This window comes from Nelumbo nucifera, chromosome 5 (genome assembly GCF_055504915.1).
Source record: "Nelumbo nucifera cultivar China Antique chromosome 5, China Antique-T2T, whole genome shotgun sequence".
Taxonomy (NCBI): Eukaryota; Viridiplantae; Streptophyta; class Magnoliopsida; order Proteales; family Nelumbonaceae; genus Nelumbo; species Nelumbo nucifera.
The window spans coordinates 5,971,505-5,992,650 of NC_142653.1; the positions used below are offsets into that span (position 1 = coordinate 5,971,505).

The 21,146-nt window shown below is 37.6% G+C and overlaps 1 protein-coding gene across 1 annotated transcript; it reads right to left on the bottom strand.

The window, feature by feature from the left end:
- Window positions 1–474: 474 nt before the first annotated feature.
- LOC104609068 (uncharacterized) lies at window positions 475–20,713 on the bottom strand. The gene is made up of 5 exons (XM_010275277.3): window positions 20,238–20,713; window positions 20,013–20,140; window positions 19,809–19,921; window positions 4,441–4,626; window positions 475–794 (listed from the first exon to the last, which is right to left on the bottom strand). The coding sequence occupies exons 1-5, from the start codon at window positions 20,573–20,575 to the stop codon at window positions 765–767; spliced, it is 795 nt and encodes a 264-aa protein (XP_010273579.1). The 5' UTR covers window positions 20,576–20,713; the 3' UTR covers window positions 475–764.
- Window positions 20,714–21,146: the final 433 nt, after the last annotated feature.

A 21,146-nucleotide genomic window follows, 5' to 3' on the forward strand; every position in this document is an offset into this window, starting at 1 on the left:
TGAATGATCTGAAACATGTGGTGTGGGGTGATGGGCCGAACGTTTTTGAAATAAAGTTACAGAGACCGAGGAAAATATATTCACAAAATGGGGCATTTCACTTCAGAGAACGATATACACCACTACAGATAATTCAATACGCCACCAGTGATGCCAGCAAGGGGGTTGAAGTTCATAAAATCCTAATATTGCTACCAACTCCTACTTAGTTTTGTAATCTAATTTTATCTTGATGAGTTGATTCACTTGATTGGGTAGGGTTGGTGTAAGTTCAGAACTTCCTGCATGTCTTGGGAGTAGAACTGTAGTCAAGGTCAGATTCAGATTATATCCAGCAACATCCGACGAACCCAACCTAATTATTTAAACCTTAAATCCAAATCCAATCTTAAATCCCGTCACTTCACCGAAACCACTTCCTCTCAAGTCGTTCAAATGCTTCACATGAATAAAATTTCAATAGGAATCAAAGGGTTTACTATAAATATGAACAGCTAGCTCTTCGACATGGTAAAATAGAGAAAAAGGATTCATACAGCTGACAGAAAATAGCTGCCCCTTTTACCAAGCAGCAGATGTTCTAAATTGTAAACTAGAAAATAGCCCCAAAATGTTCATGCGAGTATCAAGCTGTAATTTACATGAATCAAAAAGAGTTGTGATTTACCTTCTACATGTTACAAAACTTGGACTTTCATTCATGTTGGGTGCTTGTTTACGAGAAAATCAACTGTTGGATACAAGCACATGAGAATTGGCTACTATCACCACCTTCGTACTAACGATGTAAGCAACTGCAACATCAACAACAACAACTAGAATTTTCAGTATTATCATAATCAACAACTTGGTTTGCACTTTGCAGTGGTATAGTAGTGCAGAAGCATATAAAACTGAATATCCTATATTGAGCAGGTCTAGGACATTCCTTCCATAATTCCAAATTGTCCAACTGCCCAGGGACAGAATTAGTGTGCATACATATTTAATTTTCTCCATCCTCTGTGAAACAAATAATAATTACTAATAGCAATAAAAAAAGGTCACTACCAAATGTTGGTCCCAGCCGTCCGGGGTCTAGGGAAGGGTGGACTGGATACAAACTTACCATTTGGCCTTTTTTTTTGACACGAAATGGCCATTGTACGACCTAAGCAAGCCCACATTCTTATGCTTGTCAGCCCAAGATTTTACCATAATATTAATAATAGAAAAAAAAAACTATCAAACAACCAGGTGTGTGTAACAAAAAATAAAAGAAGAAAAAAATGGTGAACTCAATCACCTATTTCCATTATATAATAGACAAAACGGACTAAGCTTCATAAGGAAATCCAAATAGATCAATAAACTAAGAACTGGAAGTACAGAATTTAGAGTCATGCTATGGCACTGAAAAAGTATAATATAGAAATTGCCTATAATTTAAAGAAATATATCATTGAACCTTTTTTTTTTCTTTTCATGTACCCAGTAGCTGTAATGGTGACTAAATTACACAAGTGTACACCTGCATGTACACAAAGAGGATGTGGGTTTAATTGATTTTTATTGATCTGAGACTTTTCACAGACGAATCTAGAATAGAAAAATTAATTGAGATTAGGGATGGCAACGGGTAGAAAGGGAAACGACCTACTGTTTTCCAATGGTTTTTATTGGTTTAGTGGCAGAAATTTAGAAAGTAGGAGGCGCACCCTTGTTTTCAAATGGTATGTAGAAAGGGAAACGATCTATTGGGACAATTATTAAAAAAGAAAAAATAAATTGAGCTTAGTGATGGCAATGGGTAGGGTACCCACGAAAATTGCCCTTCCCATTCCCACACCTGCCTAAGCACCCATGATCCCAAACCAATTTAGTTTTTCCTCCCAATTTCCCAAACCCGTCCCATCCCCAACCTGTTATCACTTAGGCTCAGTTTGGAAAGAGTGCAAATGCAAATATGTACAGTGTAAGTACATACAAAATAATACAAAAATATAAGGTTTTGCACTCTACATATTTGCATTTGTACTCCTTCCAAACTCAGCCTTAAGTGAAATGTGATGTTCCTCCTAAGCAAAAAATGGTGTGCGATACCAGTGGTAATATGTTAGGATCAGGATGGATACCCAATAAAATTTTTGCTATATGTTCTCCCAGAATTGTAATTGCCCAATACATAGAATTTCTCCCCACTGACTTCAGAAAGATTAACTGAAGGGCATTTTTTAACATATAGCAAGAATTTTATTGCACCAAAAGAAAGGAAGAGAAATATAAGCATATTACCAAATGCACTGAATACCAAGGAAAGAAATAAAGGCCCTGAATTGATAGGACCAACAAAGTTAGAAACATGTCCACAATCCACAAGCCAGAAAATAAACTACAACAGAAGATGAGACCAGAACAATTCCCCGCTCTCTTAGTGCATCAGGTGGGAAGGACACTATGGCATTTGTCAACCTTGGCATCAACTTAAACAAGGAATTCAAATTGGAAGCTTACCATTGTGGTTTCCCTGATGAAGTGTCACATCTCCTTGCCCCTACATCTATCAATCAGTTCACATCAAACTATTCCCAAAAACTAAGGCCTTGTTCGTTTACAACTTTGTAAGTTACCTGGGTAAGTGCACTTACCTAGGTAAATTCACTTACCCATGTTCTTTTCGTTCCCAGGTAAGTAACAGAATGACATTTTTACCCATAAAAAGCTAGTATTAAAATGGGCAAAGTTGTCCCCTTATGTTTTATAAAAGTTTCTCCCAGGTGGGAAATGGTAAGTTTTACCTAGGGTAAGTAAAGGTGATTTTACCATGACCAACTTTCCCAGGCTTATTTACCAGTAAACAAATGGGGCCTAAAAAGAAAAGTAGGGGAATTTTAGTAGGCCACTTTTGGGCCCTCAAATTTCAGTAGAAGGCAGCATACAAAGATCCTTAAACTGGAAAGTTTCTGCTCATGCTTTTATCCTGTGCTTTATCAACGGGGATTGGATAAAACACTTCCGTTTATGCATTGCAAGTATGTTTGCACATATTTGGCTTTTATGTTATTCCCCCTCGTTTTCATTATTACTTTTGGGGTCATTTGGTGTTTCATTGGCAAGCTTTTTCAACACCGCACCCGAGTCATTGCCTACTTTAAGTGTGATTTCCTTGTTAAAAGAGGGATTATTGTCATGTGACATTTCCGAGGGTCTGACTGCATATTACTGATTCCATATTTTGCTACAGTAATCCCTTCCACAAACATAAGCTCTTCATTGAAATGCTACCACCATTTCCCCATTGCAGAAATGCTAACTAGGGTGATCTAAGACCTAAACCTCCACCTGCCATAGAAGAGCACACCATGTCCTAGTCTACCAAGTACCTATACATGAATTCCTCCTGCCCCAATAGTTGGTCCTGTTGTAGCTTTGCCAATCATTTTTCTACATTAATTTGACTATGCAACAATGATAAATATATGGGGAGATTGGGCAAAGAACTTTCGACCAGCATGAGTTCTCCATCATTCTAAAAATACCTAACCTTCAGAAAAGTGCTTATAACCCTTACTTTCAAATAACTGTTGACTTGGTCAAACTGTCAAAGAAACATTGACTGGACAGTCAAATCATGGACCTGCTTATATCATGTTTTTACATCTAGTTTTTTAAGCTAAATGTCATTTCAAGATTTATGTCTTGCCAAGTGTCAATGATATAGAGTATTTGACAAGTATCTAGTGTTTGAAGCTAAATGTCATGTTTTTATATCTAGTTTTATAATACAATTTTTAAGATATACAACTTTACATATTTTACAAGTGTCAATGCTATAGAGTATTTGGTAAGTATCGTGTCTGACATTGGTACACTATGTATGTACAGGTATCAAAGGAATATACCTGTATAATTGGGAATTCTTATAGTCAATGTTTTTGACTGTGTAAAACTATAACATTTATTTCCAGCCAAAGTTTTGGATACATAACATTTTGAATTTTTAATCATATTTCTGCTTGTTGCACCTATTATAACTTAACCTTTAGCCCAATATCCTTACCCTCTAAAAATCATAGATGCCAAAAATAAAAATATCTATATGTATCTATTTTACTTTTATTTAATCCAACAAAACTTCTTGAAACATACTAAGGTTTCATTTTCATCCTTGGTTGTAGCTAAGAGCTCCCCAAATATAAGGACCAGATGCCTTCAGCCCATGGGGACACACTCCAATAAAAGGGAAGAAAAAGGAAAAAAGCAAACTTTCCTTCAATGAATCCTGCCATAGAGTTATAGTCAATTTGTCATCTATGTAAGATATAAATTTAAACTTCATAAAATTGAAAGTTATTTTAATTCTTCTTAAGCTCAGGGAGCCTATACTAGTGGAACTACAAAGGCTTAGTCATCCAAGTATAACACATAAGGAGATAGTTGGAAGAAATAATTAATTCTCACCTCAAACAATTCAAAGGGGCTCCCCTGTTTGTACATATCATTCTTCTTGCTATTGTCACCAGGTAGAACAGTTAATAAGAGAGCTCTCCATCCAATTAACAAGGTTGCAGTGCTTCCCATAGTTACCATCATAAAGCTGACTTGAGGAATATGACCTGATGTTGCTGCCCTAATTATTAACCCCAACTGCCAAAGAAAATAAAACAAATATCAAAGCTATATGGAGAGAATAAGTAATAGTATCGTGTATCTCAGCATTCTTCTTATTGACAAAAAGAAATATATGGAACAGGAAAGTAAAATTTGAAAGAAGGGTGTAAGAGAATTTTATAAGCTAATCTGATGTGGAATTAGATCAACAGCTTTATTAAAACAGTGCAGGAAGATATTGCAAGGAACTACAAAGAGGAAGGAAATATGTTGCATAATAAACTTTATGCATGAGTATTGAGGTTAACAGGAACATCCAATACAATTTAGCAATTTTCTTCTCCTCACTTCACAAATGTGAAGTTGAAACACCATATCCTTCTCCATTTTCGAAGCACATTTTTAATTTCTTTAAAGCTTCATTACTGAAAAAGAAAGAAAAAAGGGTCTAATTTTCCATTGTTCAGAGGACTGCCAATGGGATTTCACTGGGAAAAAAAAGCAACTTGATCCCATAAGGACTTCATGGGATGATTGATGAAGAATGAAAGACCCTAGGTTCCATGGTTTGAAGTCTTAAACATTATTGCTCACATAAATGGAAACAATAATTGAAAGAATGAAGAATTCCAGATTCTACTTCCCTAAGGTTTCTCTTTCTCACTGTTGGAATGCTATTTTTATTTCTTATGTTTTGTATTCTGCTGAGTTAGGATCCGTTTGGACTAGTTAAAGTAGTTTTTTTCCTTTGTTTTTTGTGCTCTAACTTAAGTAGGGGCATAAGGGTCCTTTCCCCTTTAATCATGGTCACCCTATAGGCCTATATATATATTAATATAAACTATCGCCGCCAGTCATGGTTGTTGACTCCAAAACTCTCTCTCCTCTCTTTCTCTTCTCTTCTCCTTCCTCTCTACTCTGTTTGGCGCTGTTAATATGGTATCAGAGTGGTTCTGCTAGGCCTGTGAGCAGATCGAACAAGTTTCCATTTCCTCAACTTGCTGTCTTCTTCAACTGAGATCAAAAGTACAGACCTACGACCGGTACAGATCTTTTTAAATTTTTTTTACTTTTATCTTGGTCGTGTACCAAGAAAAAACCATATGAATCCAGGCTGCTGAATGCCTTCTGAGAAGCTGTGAGGTTCGAACCTCTTTTTTATGGATCGTGTGATCCCATATCTGAGAATACAGATCTGTAGGCCGTGGATGACTTGACTTTTTACCCCTTGTGGTGTAACCGTACTGGTTTATGACCCCTCCTAGCAGTCGATGTGTTTGGGTGATCTGGAAGTTGGTGGAGTGTGACTGTTAGGTCAGTTCAGCTCTGAGATCAACCTAAAATCTTGCCTTTTTTGGACAATCTATGCTGGTTTGTGGTCAGATAGTGTCCAGATTGCAATGTGGGTTTCATCTTAGTGTGTTTCTAGGACTGTTTTTTGGTGATAGGAGGGATCATAAGGTGTGTGTAAGGTCTGAAAAGTGTTTGAATCATGCCCTCTAAGAATTCTGCAACTTCAGGAATTTCAGGAGGTCAAAATGGAACGAGTGGGGGGATGGATATGAGTTTCCCCATGGCTTGTAATCCCCTTTGATGGACTGAACTATCTTGAATGGTCTAGGGGAATTAAACTTTATATTACTGCTAGAAGAAAAATTGGGTATATTAATGGTAAAGTCAAGGGACCAAAGACTGGTAGTGCTAAACATGACAGATAGGACCAAAAAAATAGTATGGTGATGTCATAGTTCTTGGTTTCCATGCTGCCACAAGTAAGGAAGACTTTTAAAGTGTGATGAGGATGCAAAGGCCTACAAATCACTTGTTTCCCAGCAACGAGTATTTGCTTTTCTTTTGAGGCTGAATCCTACATATGAATCCATGAGGGTACAAATATTAGGAAGTAAGAACTTACCTTCATTTCAAGAAGTTTATGCCCTAGTTCAATCTGAAGAGAGTAGAAGTGTGATGAATTGTATAGAAGGGGAACTGATTGCACTAGCTGCCCGAGGAGGTACAAGTTCAAATGTTGGAGGTTCTTTTAAAAATGGTGATTCACAGAAGAGAGTGGATGACAAAGATAAACTTTGGTACACTCACTGTCAAAAGTCCAGGCACACTAGAGACACATGTTGGGATCTTCATGGCAAACCTAAATGGGCTTAGGAATTGAGTAAGAAGTCTGATCCGAGTAAGAAGCCAACCCAGTAGAGTAAAAAATATATATATAACTTAGCAAATGTGGCATCTCAAGAGACTAGTCCCATGGTACCCCAGGAGCGACACTCTAGTTCTGACCCCAAGGAAGAGATCATCAACCCCTTTTGTGACCACTTGGAATTATATGGTAGGACACTTCGCCAAATGGATTCTGGCCCTACTCCTTCTACTTCCTTTGCGACTACATCAGGTAACACTGCCACTGCTTTCAATGTGTCATCACATACATCTGATTCCCCTTTGATAATTGACTCTGGAGCCTCAAACCACATGACTGATAAGTCAAATTTATTTCAGGCATATAACTTCCTCTTTGGGAGAGGTAAGGTGAGACTGGCTGATGGATCTTTTTCCACCAAAACCGGTCAAGGAACCATCTCCCTTCCTCTTGGTCTTACCCTCTCTAATGTGTTGTATGTTCCTAAATTACCTATCAATTTACTTTCCATTAGCAGTATTACTTATTCCTTGAATTGTTCAGTGACCTTTCCTTCTTCATGTGTGTTTCAGGATTTGACCTTAAGGGAAACGGTTGGTAGAGGAAGCATGGTGGATGGCCTCTACATGTTGGAGAATAAAGCTGGTCTTGTGACTACAGAGTCCTTAAGTTCTTCTAGTGAAAGTCATGCCTACTTGTGGCATAACCGTCTTGGTCATATTTCGTTTGAGTCTTTAAAACTTATGTTTCCTGAGTTGTTTAAGTCTTTGTCAGTTAGTAAATTGTAGTGTCAGACGTGTCAATTGAGCAAGCAGTGTAGAAATTCTTTTCCTTTAAGAAATAAAAGATCTGAATTTCCTTTTCATATTGTCTATTCTGATGTTTGGGGCCCTATTTCTCTACCTACTAATGCTGGATATAAATATTTCATTACTTTGATTGATGACTACTCTAGATATACTTGGGTTTATCCTATGTGATTTAGAGATGAAGTGCCAAAGATTGTGAAAGACTTTCAACGAATGGTTTTCACTCAATTCCAAACTGAAACATTTCCAATTGGACAATGCAAAAGAGAGTACTTCCATAGTGATCTCACGAAGTTCTTTGCTTCTTGTGGATCCCTTCATCGAAGCTCTTGTGCCAGGACACCTCAACAAAACGGTGTTGCTGAAAGGAAAAATCATCATCTACTTGAAGTAGCTCGTGGTTTACTACCTCATATAAATGTTCCAAAATGCTTTTGGATGGATGTTGTTATGTGTGTTGCATATATCATCAACCATATGCCATCTCGACTACTAGAGTATAAGGTAGGGGTGATCATGGGCCGGGCTTTGCACTTATGATAAAGGCTATAGCTTAGGCCCGGGCCCGGCCCGGCCTAGGGTTCCGGGCCTAAAACATAAGCCTTAGCTCAGGTCTATACGGGCCCGGGCCGGGCTGGGCCTGATTCCGGGCCAATGTCACTCATATATAAAACATTACATATCAATATATTAAATGACATAACATGCATATAAACTTATTTTATACATTATATAATATAAAATATTACATATAATATAAATTATACGTGTCATGTTATAATATTTATATATAAAATATATAATATAATGTAAAATAACATGTATACATATGTATACATTATACACAAAATGTGTAAGTTTAAAATATATGCGGGCCGGGCTTGAAGTATTAAGCCCATGCCTGGCCCTAAAATTTACGGGCCTGATGTGGGCCCGGGCTCATGCCGGGCCTGAGCACAAAACCCAAGCCCAATGTGTGTCTTTGGGTGTCGTTGTTTCGTTCATGACTTGTCTCCTACTTGTAGTAAACTCGATCCCCGTGCCACAACTTGTGTTTTTCTTAGTTATCCGTTATCTCAAAAGGGTTACCATTGCTATGATCCTACTTCATGCAAGTACTATGTCTCCATGGATGTATCATTCTTTGAGAATCAACCTTTCTTCTCGGTTTAACTACCTCCTCTTCCTGATCCTTCTCCATTTCGGGTCTTTCTTTACCACCATAAGAACCAACAGAATTCAAGAACTATGGAACCCAAAACTATGCAACCAATATCATCAGACTTTCTAGAGGTAGATCCTCCTCATCAGCTATGTACACTTGTTCTCATTGATATGCCTGAACCTCTTAACATTGATCCCCTTGTTGTTAATGATCTTGATGGTCCTATTGCTAAGAGAAAGGGTGTTGGATCTTGTACTACTAATCATCCTATCTCTCACTTTGTGTCCTATGGTCATATTTCACCTTCATACCGTGCATTCCTTTCCTCTATTGACAGTGTCTCTGTTCCCAAGAATGTGGCAGAAGCTTTATCCAAACCTAAATAGACAGATGCAATGAAGGAATGAAGGAATTAATGCCTTACACAAAAATGGCACTTGGGAGTTTGTGGATATTCCTAAAGGGAAGGAACCAGTGGGTTGCAAGTGGGTATTCACAGTAAAACATAAAGCTAATGGTTCAATAGAAAGGTACAAAGCTAGATTGGTGGCCAAAGGGTTTACACAAGTGTATGGAGTAGACTATGCAGAGACCTTTGCTCCAATAGCCAAGATGAATTCGATCAGAATCCTCCTTTCACTGGCAGCTAACCTTGACTGAGAATTTCACCAGTTGGATATCAAGAATGCACTCTTGAATGGTGACCTAGAGGAGGAGGTTTACATGACTCAACCTTCAAGTTTCTGTGCCAAAGGTAATGAGCAGAAGGTTTGCAAGTTAAAAAAATCATTATATGGGTTGAAGCAATCACCTCGGGCCTGGTTTGGTAGGTTTCATTTAGCTGTACACCAGATGGGATTCAAATAATGCCAGTCAGATCATACTTTGTTTGTTAAGAAAGGTGAAGGGAAAATTGCAGCTTTAATTGTGTATGTTGATGACATAGTAATCACCGGAGACTGGAAGACTGAAATACAGAAGCTGAAGAAATTCCTAGCCACTTAATTTGAGGTGAAAGATCTAGGCCCCTTACGTTATTTCTTTGGAATTGAAGTTGCCCTCTCTAAAAAGGGCATCTTTATTTCCCAAAGGAAATATGTACTAGATCTATTAAAGGATACAGGCAAGTTGGGAGTGAAACCAATTGATTCACCCATTGAACCCAACCATCAGCTAGGAGACAGTTAGGGGGAGTGTTTGAAAGATATGAAGAAAGTCCAGAGACTTGTAGGGAGGCTCTTATATTTGTCTATGACCAAACTTGATACTGCCTATGCAGTGGGTGTCCTTAGTCAGTTCATGCATAACCCTAAGACAACTCACTTTGAAGCTGCAAAAAGAATCCTTAGATATCTCAAGAAGCTCCCAGGAGCTGGTTTGCTATTCCAGATGCTGATTGGGCAGGGGCAATCAATCACAAAAAATCTACCAGTGGGTATTGTACCTTTGTGGGAGGAAACCTAGTCACCTGGAGAAGTAAGAAGCGAAGTCTGGTCGTTAGATCCAGTGCTGAGGCAAAATACAGAGCCATGTCTCATGGAGCTACTGAAATGATGTGGATAAAAAAACTTGTTAGGAGAGCTGGGTTTTGCAATTAACAAACCTATGTCACTCTACTGTGACAACAAAGTTGCTAACCTAGTCCTCCATGATAGAACAAAACATATTGAAGTGGGCAAGCATTATTAGAGAAAAGCTTGTGAGGGGAGAAGTGTGCACTCCATATGTCAGTTCAAAGGAACAACTTGTAGACATCTTCACCAAGGGCCTTCATCATGTGCAGCATAATAATTTGTGTACAAGTTGGGCATGATTGACATCCATGTCCCAACTTGAGGGAGAGTGTTGGAATGTTATTTTTATTTCTTATGTTTGTATTCTGCTGAGTCAGGGTCCATTTGGACTAGTTAAAGTAATTTTTTTTCCTTTATTTTTTTGTGCTGTAACTTAAGTAGGGGCATAAGGGTCCTTTCCCCTTTAATTATGGTCACACTATATATATATATATATATATATATATTAATATAAAATGGCGCCACCAGTCATGATTGTTGACTCCAAAACTCTCTCCTCTTCTCTCTTCTCTCCTCTCTCTCTTCTCCTTCCTTCCTCTCTACTCCTCTGTTCAGCGCTGTTAATACTCACAAACCCGCCATAGGTTTGATTGAAGTTGTGCACATTTATATGACAATGAATTCATATCCAAAAATAAATTTATATGACCATGAACAGAAAAGGATCATAGCAACCAAAGATCTTCCAAAACAAATTTTGACTTCGAAACCAAAGCCTGTACTATATTATATATAACAAAAGGGAAAAGCTCTTTTTTTAGTAAAATGGAAAAGTTCCATTATAAGCACTGTATAAGCACTGTGCACAGGTTGGGCTGTTAGATGTGTCTGGGAGTTGGATCTGTTTTACATCAGAATCTTGGGATACAAGGGCAGCTAAAACTAATCTTCCAATACATGGGAACGTGGAACATCACATATTGGATAATAAATTTGTTAATTTCCAATCATGCAAGTTAACATACGAAGGACAGTATTTTATCAATAACTTTTGAAATTTATTCATTAAAAGAAAAAAAAAAGTATATACAGCATTTTAAGCTTTTACAACAGGAGTCAAGTTAGTTTAATAGTACTCCCCTACTATGAGTGACCACTCCTACCCTAATAGAATATAAAAGATATGCCCCCCCCCCCCCCCTTGCCCCCCTGCATGCACAAGTCTGCAAGAGAGTTGGCAGATTGTGGAACCCAGGAAAAAAAAAAGCCCCAATGGAATTTTTTGGGTATTCTACGTAGGTGTCACCATGGCCTACACTCCAACATCCAATTAATGGAAGTGATGAAGGAACCACCTATTACTGAAGTCCTTGGGTTGCCCAAACTGCACCCATCAAAATTCAGCTTTGTTCAACCTTGTCATGGAGGTGTCCAAATAGAAATCATCTTCTCCTTTCTAGATGAAGCACCTGTCACCACATTCCGTTCTTGAAAAAAAAAATTTTTCACAGTAAATGTGGTGAAACCTCCTTTGTTTTTTACCCAAAGAATGACCCTTGTGGAAATAGTTCCAATCACAGCTTCCAATTATTGTCATTTGTCAAGAAATAACTGTAGCACTGTGTTCCTCCTAGACTTTACATAAGGTTGACGGTCTCATACTCTTAACAAATGATATTTTCCCCTTTCCTTTTTGGGAAGAAAATTGAAGACAAGAATAAAGTGACTTCATCTTGAGGGAGACTCCACCTGGCTCCAAGCAAAGAAAAGAATGTCACCGAAAGCTAGCAACATATAGATATGAGATTAGTAAATGAGAGGTAGATTCACAGCTTGCCCTACATAAAAAGTACATGTGGGGTGACAGAGTCCAGGACCTCACAAGTATTAAATCGTTTGATGAAACATCTCCAACAGAAAGCCCTACCCTTTGGAGGTGTGAATCTTTACCAAAGTGCTTGCACTGCAATACTTTGTGAAGGATGATGAGATCTAACAAGAGACTTCAAGAAAGAATCACATGAAAAACTTTCCAAGATTATCAATAAACCAACCCTACAATCCCTCTTATTTAACCCAACAAAAGCTTCTTTCAGAGTATGTAGAAGTATGGCATGTAGTGGAGACTGTTTGGATCCGGATGCCTTTATAAAATACAATATTTTATATATCATATCTACATATCTGTCCTCGAATTTATTAGGGATTTAGTTACATTTGAAGACAATTGAGTAAATCTCTAATCTAATCTCTTATGAGTATATTTTTACATGTATTAAGGAGTAGCGAATCTAGAAAAACTGGATTGGGTTTATATCCATATCCAACCCACGTAGATACACTTGCGACTTAAAGGGTCGGATCTGGTTCGGGTTATAATAAAATGGACTTCATATGGATCCATTTCTGCTCTAGATACAACCGATTAAATGCCCTATATAGGAGCAAAGCAACCTCAGAAGTATCCATGCCATCAATAGATAAGCTGACACAAAGAAAGGAATATATCAAGAACAGAAATTAGGAAATATATAAGCTTATAACATGATGTTAAAAAATCTTTGAATATAATCTATATCTATACTATTATTAAAAGTACAAATGAGCTTGTGAAACTTTGCTCTTGACTAAAATACCCCTATTTTTGAATTTGGACCCTCTAATAGTAAGGGCAAAAAATGTAATTCAAACTACTACCTCTCACTTCATTCAATTCCCTCTCATAAGTCTTATATTTAAAGTATTAATTCTCATTCTCTCTATCCATAAAACCTTTCCATTCTCTCTCATTAAATCTTATATTTCGAGCTATTTTTTTCTCACCTATAGATTCTACTAATTAGATCTATATCCAATACTTTTAACAATATAAAACCCATGTTTTTTTTAAAACTGACCCAAAAATGAAATGGGTTTTCTGTCTAGGTGGTAGGTAAGCAATTCAACCATTCGGGTCAAATGGATCAACTCATAATGTCATAGTTAAATAATAATTTTTTAAAAATAAAATAATTAAAAAATTGTAGGAAAATTTGGGCACATGTCTAATATTTTATGTTAATCATATCAAAGAAAAACAAGTGTGATAAATAAGAATTGTTTTTATTGATGATGGAAATGAAAAAAAAATTTTAAACCAACCCAAAAATGAAATCGTTTTCTTGTTTGGTGGCAGGTCAACAGTTCAACCTTTCAAAGTCAAATGTGTCAACCCTTGATATCATAATTAAATAATAAAATTAAAAAATATGAAAACAAAAAATGCAAAAAAAAATACAGAAATTTTGTAGAAAACATTTGGGCAAATCTCTAATATTATATTCATCATATTAAACAAAAATAAGTTTTGTAAATGAGAGTTACTTTTTATACACAGAAATATTAAAAAATTATAGTAGAATAGACACATATTATCGTCATCATCTAAACTGCTACATGCAAAGCACATGCACATTTGCTGGTATTTGTAAAAATTCTATATTATATCTGGTTCAAGGTGCATCTTTGGTTGACAATTTTGCATTCAAGATTCAACTAATAATTGCAATACTTATTTTTAACCACATCAATTAACAATTTACCTTGGGCAGGTGTCTAACAAAACAGATTTATATACGTATCAAAAAAAAAAAAAAAAAAAAAGCAGATTTATATCCAGTCCATCAAAATAATTAAACAATGGAAATGGAATAGCACTAGACAAAGCAGAATGGTGGAACAAGATTCATGGCACAGGACAAAGCAGAATAGAGTTGAGCTAAATATCCAGTCCATCAAAATAATTTAACGACAGACATGAACAAAGTAGATTTGTATCCAGTCCATCAAAATAATTTAACAACGGGCATGGCACTGAACAAAGCAGAATTGAGTTGAGTTGAATATATCCAATCCATCACAATTTCGAATTTGGATTAGCTGAACAGGATGGCTGTTCAGCAGGCTGTGGAACCAATGATGAGGTTCCACGCCAGTAATAAATTCATGTGCCCCACTGTAAAAGGTGCAGGCCCCATGCATTTAAATACTGGCGTGGAACCTTATCATTGGCTCCACAGCCTGCTGAACAGCCATGGCGTTCAGCCAAACCTTGCTTTACAATTTCCACCTTATATCTTCTGGTTTCTCACAAATACTCAACTCAGCCAAGCCTTTTCCCAACTGTATTGGATTGGCTACCAAATGAAATCTGATTTCGTATTAGAAGGGTATTCCTCATGCTTGAAACAAATGTGGTTTTTGCCACTCGATTTTGGCGGTTTGGCCATGTGGCTGTCTTGACTGGAAGGCTCTTCACAGTAAGGTTTGATGGTTTTTGGTCTCTTCCAACAGTTTCTTAGGATTGCCTGTTCAATTACTCTCCAATGAAAGGCACCTTCAGTTCTTCACCTTCTGGGATACATATCCCCCTCAACCAACTCTCTCCCATATGGGTATTGACAGAAATGGCTGCACCGAATGGATTTTATCTGGATGCGTACATGCCTTCCATTGCGAAACTCTGTATCATTTATTTTCTTTTCTTTTCCTTCTTTTTTTTTTTTTTTTTTTTTGCGGGCAGGGTTTTCTCCTTTGCTTTAAGGACCAGTTGGGCAAAGATTTGAATCAGTAATTCCTTCCTCTTTCTGTGACCATTGGAGATCATCTATTATTCTGCAAGATTGCAAAATTTGGCCTTTCATTTATCAGTTAACAAGCTTGCCTGCTCTCACAAAGCTTGACTGTTGATGGAAAAACAAATATACAATTTTGTCTGTTCCTACAAAGGCTTCTAAGGGTTGAAAGACAATGTCCTTTCTTTGTCTTATGATGATTTCATCAACAACAATTTATCTCATTAATTTTGCACATTCTAAATCTTTGACATCAGAAGTTACAAACTTTTGAAGGTGATGAAAGTATCCTCATCAGTGACTTCTGCAAAAATTTGTTGAAGACATCCTGATATAGGATGAGAGAATTAAAAGCTCCATATGTGAATATGTGCAGTGGTTTAAGGATTGAACCACATGCATAACGTCTTGATGTTAGAATACAGAAAATGACTTCTATAAGGCTACATGCTGCAGCAGTATTCCATTAAGTCATAAAGTACTGCCAGATGCAGAGCAAGACACTTTTGCGTGAGAAGATAACAAACAGAGCAAAGGCATAATGTTACAGTGGTCATATAAAACTAATCAACTCCATTAATTCAACTCTTCCTACTACTTTCTTCCAAATTTTTGTTTTGGTTTTTTGGATCAGCAAAAGACAAAATCTTCTAATTCTTCTACTAATTTATTTACAATGAAACTCCTCCACTGCAAGGAAACCAAGAAAATATGGCACCACTTCCTGAAGTTTTTTTTTGGGTATTCGGTGCTATGCACCATTAATAACTTCTCCCTGGCCCCTTTTTTCCCCAAAGTGCTGGTTGCGGGATTTAATTCCGCGTCAACACTGGAACAGACCAGCTAACACACCAACGAGCCAGTTCACTTCCTGAAGTTGGTGGGTTATAGTTGGGCTACCCCGGAAAATATTCAGGATTTCATTCAACAATGGCAAGGCAGAGGATTAAGTAAAAGAGGTAAAATCTATTGGCAGACAATCCTACAAGCAGTGATGTGGGGTGTTTGGGAAGAAAGAAACAATAGCTTATTTGATAACAAGACAAAATCTCATGAGGAGCTAGTCTCTCAAATCACTCTTCATTGTAATCTTTGGGCCATCAATTCTGATCTTTTAAGAGGATTCTCAGTGACTGAGCTCAATAGAAGTGCTCAGTTTCTTCTCTTCTACTCAACCTCCTCCCCTGCTGATCCCTGCATATTAGCAAGAACAATGGAAGGAGGGATGACACTAAACTTTGACGGGAACACGTTAGGCAATCCAGGAGCAGCTGGTATAGGAGGCATAGTAAGAGACGGAAGGAGCATTGTTATTTGGACTTTTAGTGGCCCAATAGGTGTCGCTGACTCCACCAAGGCGGAAGTGTTGGCAGCCCTCATGGGAATCAGAATAGTTAGAACTTAGAACCATGGGCATTCAAAATTTAACCATTTCAGGAGATTCAGCAAATACCATAAAATGGCTAAGAGACAAAGAAGGTGGTCCATGGAGATTAAGCCATTTGATTTAGATTCCAAGGGATCTAAACTCTATTGCAGATGGTTTAGCTAAAATAGGTGCACATTTGGATGTATTATATAGTGACAGTTTGATTCCTATGTAATCCCCAGGGGTTTCCCCTTTACTTTGTACATCTCCTCATGTAATTTCTCTCTTATAAATAAAACCCTGTTACCTTTTCAGCTTTTCTCAAAAAAAAAAAAAAAAAAAAAACAATGAATCAACAAACTCTTATCCCAACTTCACAGGGTTGGCTATATTAGTCCTGTTTGCCACACTCTATTAAGGCTCAGGTCCATTGTACATAGCCAAATAAGAGAACTAACTCAAATGATTTTTTTTTTTTTTGAAAGCTGTAAAGTATAGTGATTTCATTAAAAAATCAATTACAGAAACCCCTGTACACAGACAAATGAACATAGGATATACACAAACCCAAAATGGGCTGTTTTGTGTTCAGAAATGAGGAAGGAGAAGTCTTGGCCCTTTACTCGGGCTCAATTGGGGTGGGAGATTCATTAAGGGCAAAAGTAATGGCCTTACTTCAAGGTTTGAGACTGGCGAAACAATGGGGAATGCAGCAATTAGAAGTGGAAGGAGACTCCAAGATGGTAATAGGGTGGATGCAAGCTGGAAACCTGGGAGTGTGGTCTCTTAGACAGCTCTAAGAGAGATTATTAGCTTAGAAAGGGAGGTTGGGGTGCATTTTAAATGGGTAAGAAGGTCAGCAAATGGAACGGCTGACACTTTAGCTAAGAAAGGAGTTACTAGGGAGGCTTTGTCTTGGGCCTGTTTGTAAGTTTTTGTTTTATTTCCATCCATTTTGTGGGCGGTAAGCCTGTAATCTTTTCAATTCTCTAATGAAAGTTGCCATTTCCTATAAAAAAAAAAAAACCAAAACAGCCCATTACAGCCTCAAACCCCCAAACAAAAAACTAACTAACCATTCCTTACTAACAAAAAATTAAACTCAAAACAATTAAACAACGAGTGTACAGTCAGCCATGAGTGGTCATCCCTAGAATTTTCCTCAGAACATCTTCTTTTGAGTTTTGAATTCCAATCTGTTATTTCTTTCACTCCACACAGCCCACAGAACAGCTGCGGGAATAATATTCCAAGCCACCTTTCCAGCTTTATTGAACCACAGCCACCAAGCCTCTATGAGTCCCCTAACATCCGCTGGGAAACATAGTTTAGCACCAAATAATTCCACCACTCTTAACCACATCCAGTGAGTAAAATCACAGTGTAACAGCAGATGACTAGATGATTCCACATTCCCAATACATAGGGGACATGTTATGTCTACCACTTCTAACCCTCTTTTGACTAAATTGTCTTTGGTTAGAATCTTATCCAGCACTGCTGACCAAACAAAAAAGGCTATCTTTGAAGGAACAGTTCTAACCCATATTCTTTGACTTGGGAAAGAGATGTCTTCCTCCTTTGAAACTACTTTAAAAAACGAGTTTACAGAGAACACACCTGATTTCTCAAGGCTCCAAGTTCTTTTATCTTCCCCTATTCCAGGTATGTTCGAGTCATAGAGAAACTGGAGCAATCTGATTAGAGAAGCCACCTCCCAATCATTTAAATTTCTCCTGAACTGGGGGTTCCAAGAGAAATGGCCATTCTTTCCAAACAGTCAGCAACAGTTGCAGTTTTGTTTGTGGAGATTTCAAACAGGTCTGGAAAAGCATTCATTAAGGGGCCCTTTTCAAACCAGGCATCCTTCCAAAAGAGAACCCTCCTACCATTTCCCACTTTGTATTTTATTCCCTTCAAAAACTGGGGCTGGATTTTTTTGTATTGCCTTCCAGTTTGAGCACCCATAGGGAGAGCTTATCTCCTCTGTTTCCCAATCCCTGCTACTCAACCCATATTTGGCTACTATCAGCCTTCTCCATAAACTTTCTGTCTGTTCATTAAACCTCCATAGCCATTTACCAAGCAGAGCTGTGTTTACCTCTCTTACTGATCTGATCCCTAGGGACCCATTTGTCAGTAAAGATTCTCTAGATGAAATAAATAAACATAAATGAACACTTTTCCTTCCAGAAAAAAAAAGGCAAAGTATGTGCTTCAGCAGAGCATAGAAAATATACAATTGATCAAGTTGCATTGATAGGCAAAGTTATTTTATTTTCCTCCATCACATGAATTACCCATGTAGCGACACCTGTACAGCTGGTGCATGTAACCTTCTGCTACTGGCACATCGTGTCTTGTGTCATTTCAGTCACAAGGTTTAAGGCTATAATGTGCTAGAGACGCACCTATTAGGGATTCCTATAGTTGTGATTGAATTGGGTAACAGTCTAAATTAGGCTCTCATAAACACCAATAGAAGCTTATTATATTTTGGATTCCATGTGAGCATACAGAGAAAACAAAGTGTACAACAGGCTAAGATTTTCCTACAGGTTTGACCATGTGAGTAACCAAAATAGAGGGTTCTGTTCCTTAAGTTCAATAGGAATTTAAGGAAACTAGGGGGCCTAAACTTAGATTTCCCTTTAAAAAGTGAAAAACTGTATCCATCTGTCTTCTAGAAAGTAATCAGAGAAATCAAGTTAATGTCAAGTTTAGATTTTGAATAGCTGCTAATTATATTGGTAGAATTGTCATTTGATTCACTGCAGTGAAATTTTATTTGCACTACTGAAATGCATGGGAGCTCAAATGAGAAGAGTGCAAATTCCAGTTCACTTTAAATTCAGATTTTACTTTACTTTGCTTCAGAATTTATTTTACTTCATTTGCACCACAAACAAACAAAACAAAGCAAAATATAAAACAAAAGTAGACCAGAATTTGCACTCAACTCATTTGCACTCCCATACTTTTGCACCATTGCAAATAATTGCAATGCAAACAAACAAGGACTAAAGAACCATCAAGAAATGCACAATCACTGAGATCTCCCTATGTAAAACTGTAAATGAAATCATGAAGCAAAAACAATTAAAAGAAAAAGGAAGTGAGTAAAAACAATTAAAAAAAAAGAAAGTGAGCCATTCATGCCATGCAACAAATCGAGCCAACAACGAGGCAATAGAGAAGTTATAATTTGCACTATAAGAGATACTGAGATAGTTTATGTGGTTTAGAATAGTCAGAAATATTGCGACTGTAACAGAAAGGATTAGACTGTCATAGACACTGATAGTATGCATGGGTTACTTTTAGACATTCCATAAGAGGATTTCAAGAGTAATACATCTCACCATTCCCACATCTCCTTCCTTGAATGCTTGCATAACTACTAAATTATGAGTTCAGAAAACCCTAGTTTGGTTACTCTATAATCACTTCAACTTCATCATTCACATTCCACAAATGACATCCCTGTTTCAAGATTTTCAATTGGGCAACCACACTCTAAAAATTTATTGTCGAAATATTCCCTACAAGGATAAACACCCAATTCAAATGGCAACAAGCATGAAACTTACCGGAATCCCCACAGCCCATGACTTAACGGCAGTTACAACAGCTTTTGACAAACCGTTGCTTCCTCTCCCGTCGTCTCCGTAACCTCCAAGGAAGTAAGCACTTAAAAACCATCCTGCCAAATCATTTAAATCTCTCAATAACAGACCGAACAAAATCCATTTGCTCATAGGTCAAAAGAAAGAAAAAGAAAAAAGAATAGCCACCGGCGATAAAAGGGTCCGCAGTATGCAGGGTCTCAACGTTAAGAACTGGGAAACCATGGTTGAATCTTCCAATTGCAGAAAACAAAAGTAAAGCCAAAACATCCCCACCAGCCATAAGAGCAATTCGACTGAAACAGAACACATAGGGGAAAATAGTCTTCGAAATAATAGAATTCAAAATGGAGGGAAAAGGAGAAAAGGGAGACAGAACAAAATTTGACTCACCCCCATTTATTTAACTTGGAAGGTGAATTGGGTTTTTCGAACTGAATTACACCTTCAAGTGGAACGGCTTCTTCACCGACAAAAACAGTCTCATCGTTGCTATAAGGAGATTGCGAGGAGCTGGAGAAAGCTTGCTTTGTTGCAGAAGCTGAATCACCACCATCTCTTTCTGCATTTGTGACTGTGAGATTTATGGTTCTCCTAGAGTTTCTGGATGCAAACTTGGGTTTTGAATTGGAGAAGAGAGTTGGATTTAGAGTTGGGATTCGTGAAGGAGATGAGAAGGAGCAATTACTGGTTGAAAGAGCTCTCACTGGAGCTTGGCTTAGCAGAAGCATGTTTATTTGTCCACTCGTTTCCTTCGTTTTTTCACAAACCAAAGACGCGCTTTTGAGTTGTATGTATTTTTAAGTTTGGGAATTTATCAAGGGTCCGTTTCGTTTGCAGTCGTAAACGAAGGAAACGAGTGGACAAATGCGTGAATGAGAGTCATCAATAATAGAATTTTATTCTCAAGGGAGAGGTAGGAAATGGCCGTTTCTTCAAATGCGTGAATGACATTCTAGCAGGAATGAGAATAGAATTCCAATTTTGCCCAATTAAATAGTTAAAATCGAAATAACTCATTCCAGACCCTTCCCACGGGGCCTATTTTAGTTTTTATCATTTCTCTAAATTCATCACAACTTTTCAAAACAGTCACATTTCAAATAGTTTTTTTATTTTCCAATGGTCACTCCTAACTAGCACTTGCGTGGCTCCTGAAAGGTACCTGAGATAGAGAAGATGAAGGATCCCCGGGGGCTTGCTCGGCGGAAACACTCCGACGCTTAAGTTAGAATTCTGTGAAAGATGCAAAGAGAGGATGAAGGCTAAGAGTGCAGATAGCGCGAGTATGTGGAAGTTACC

Coding starts and splice junctions, on each gene's coding strand:
- LOC104609068 (XM_010275277.3), bottom strand. CDS start 20,575: ATGCTTCTGCTAAGCCAAGCTCCAGTGAGAGCTCTTTCAACCAGTAAT. Junction 19,922..20,012: donor TGCGGACCCTTTTATCGCCG/GTGGCTATTCTT, acceptor ATGATTTGGCAG/GATGGTTTTTAAGTGCTTAC. Junction 4,627..19,808: donor CATGGGCTGTGGGGATTCCG/GTAAGTTTCATG, acceptor TTTCTTTGGCAG/TTGGGGTTAATAATTAGGGC.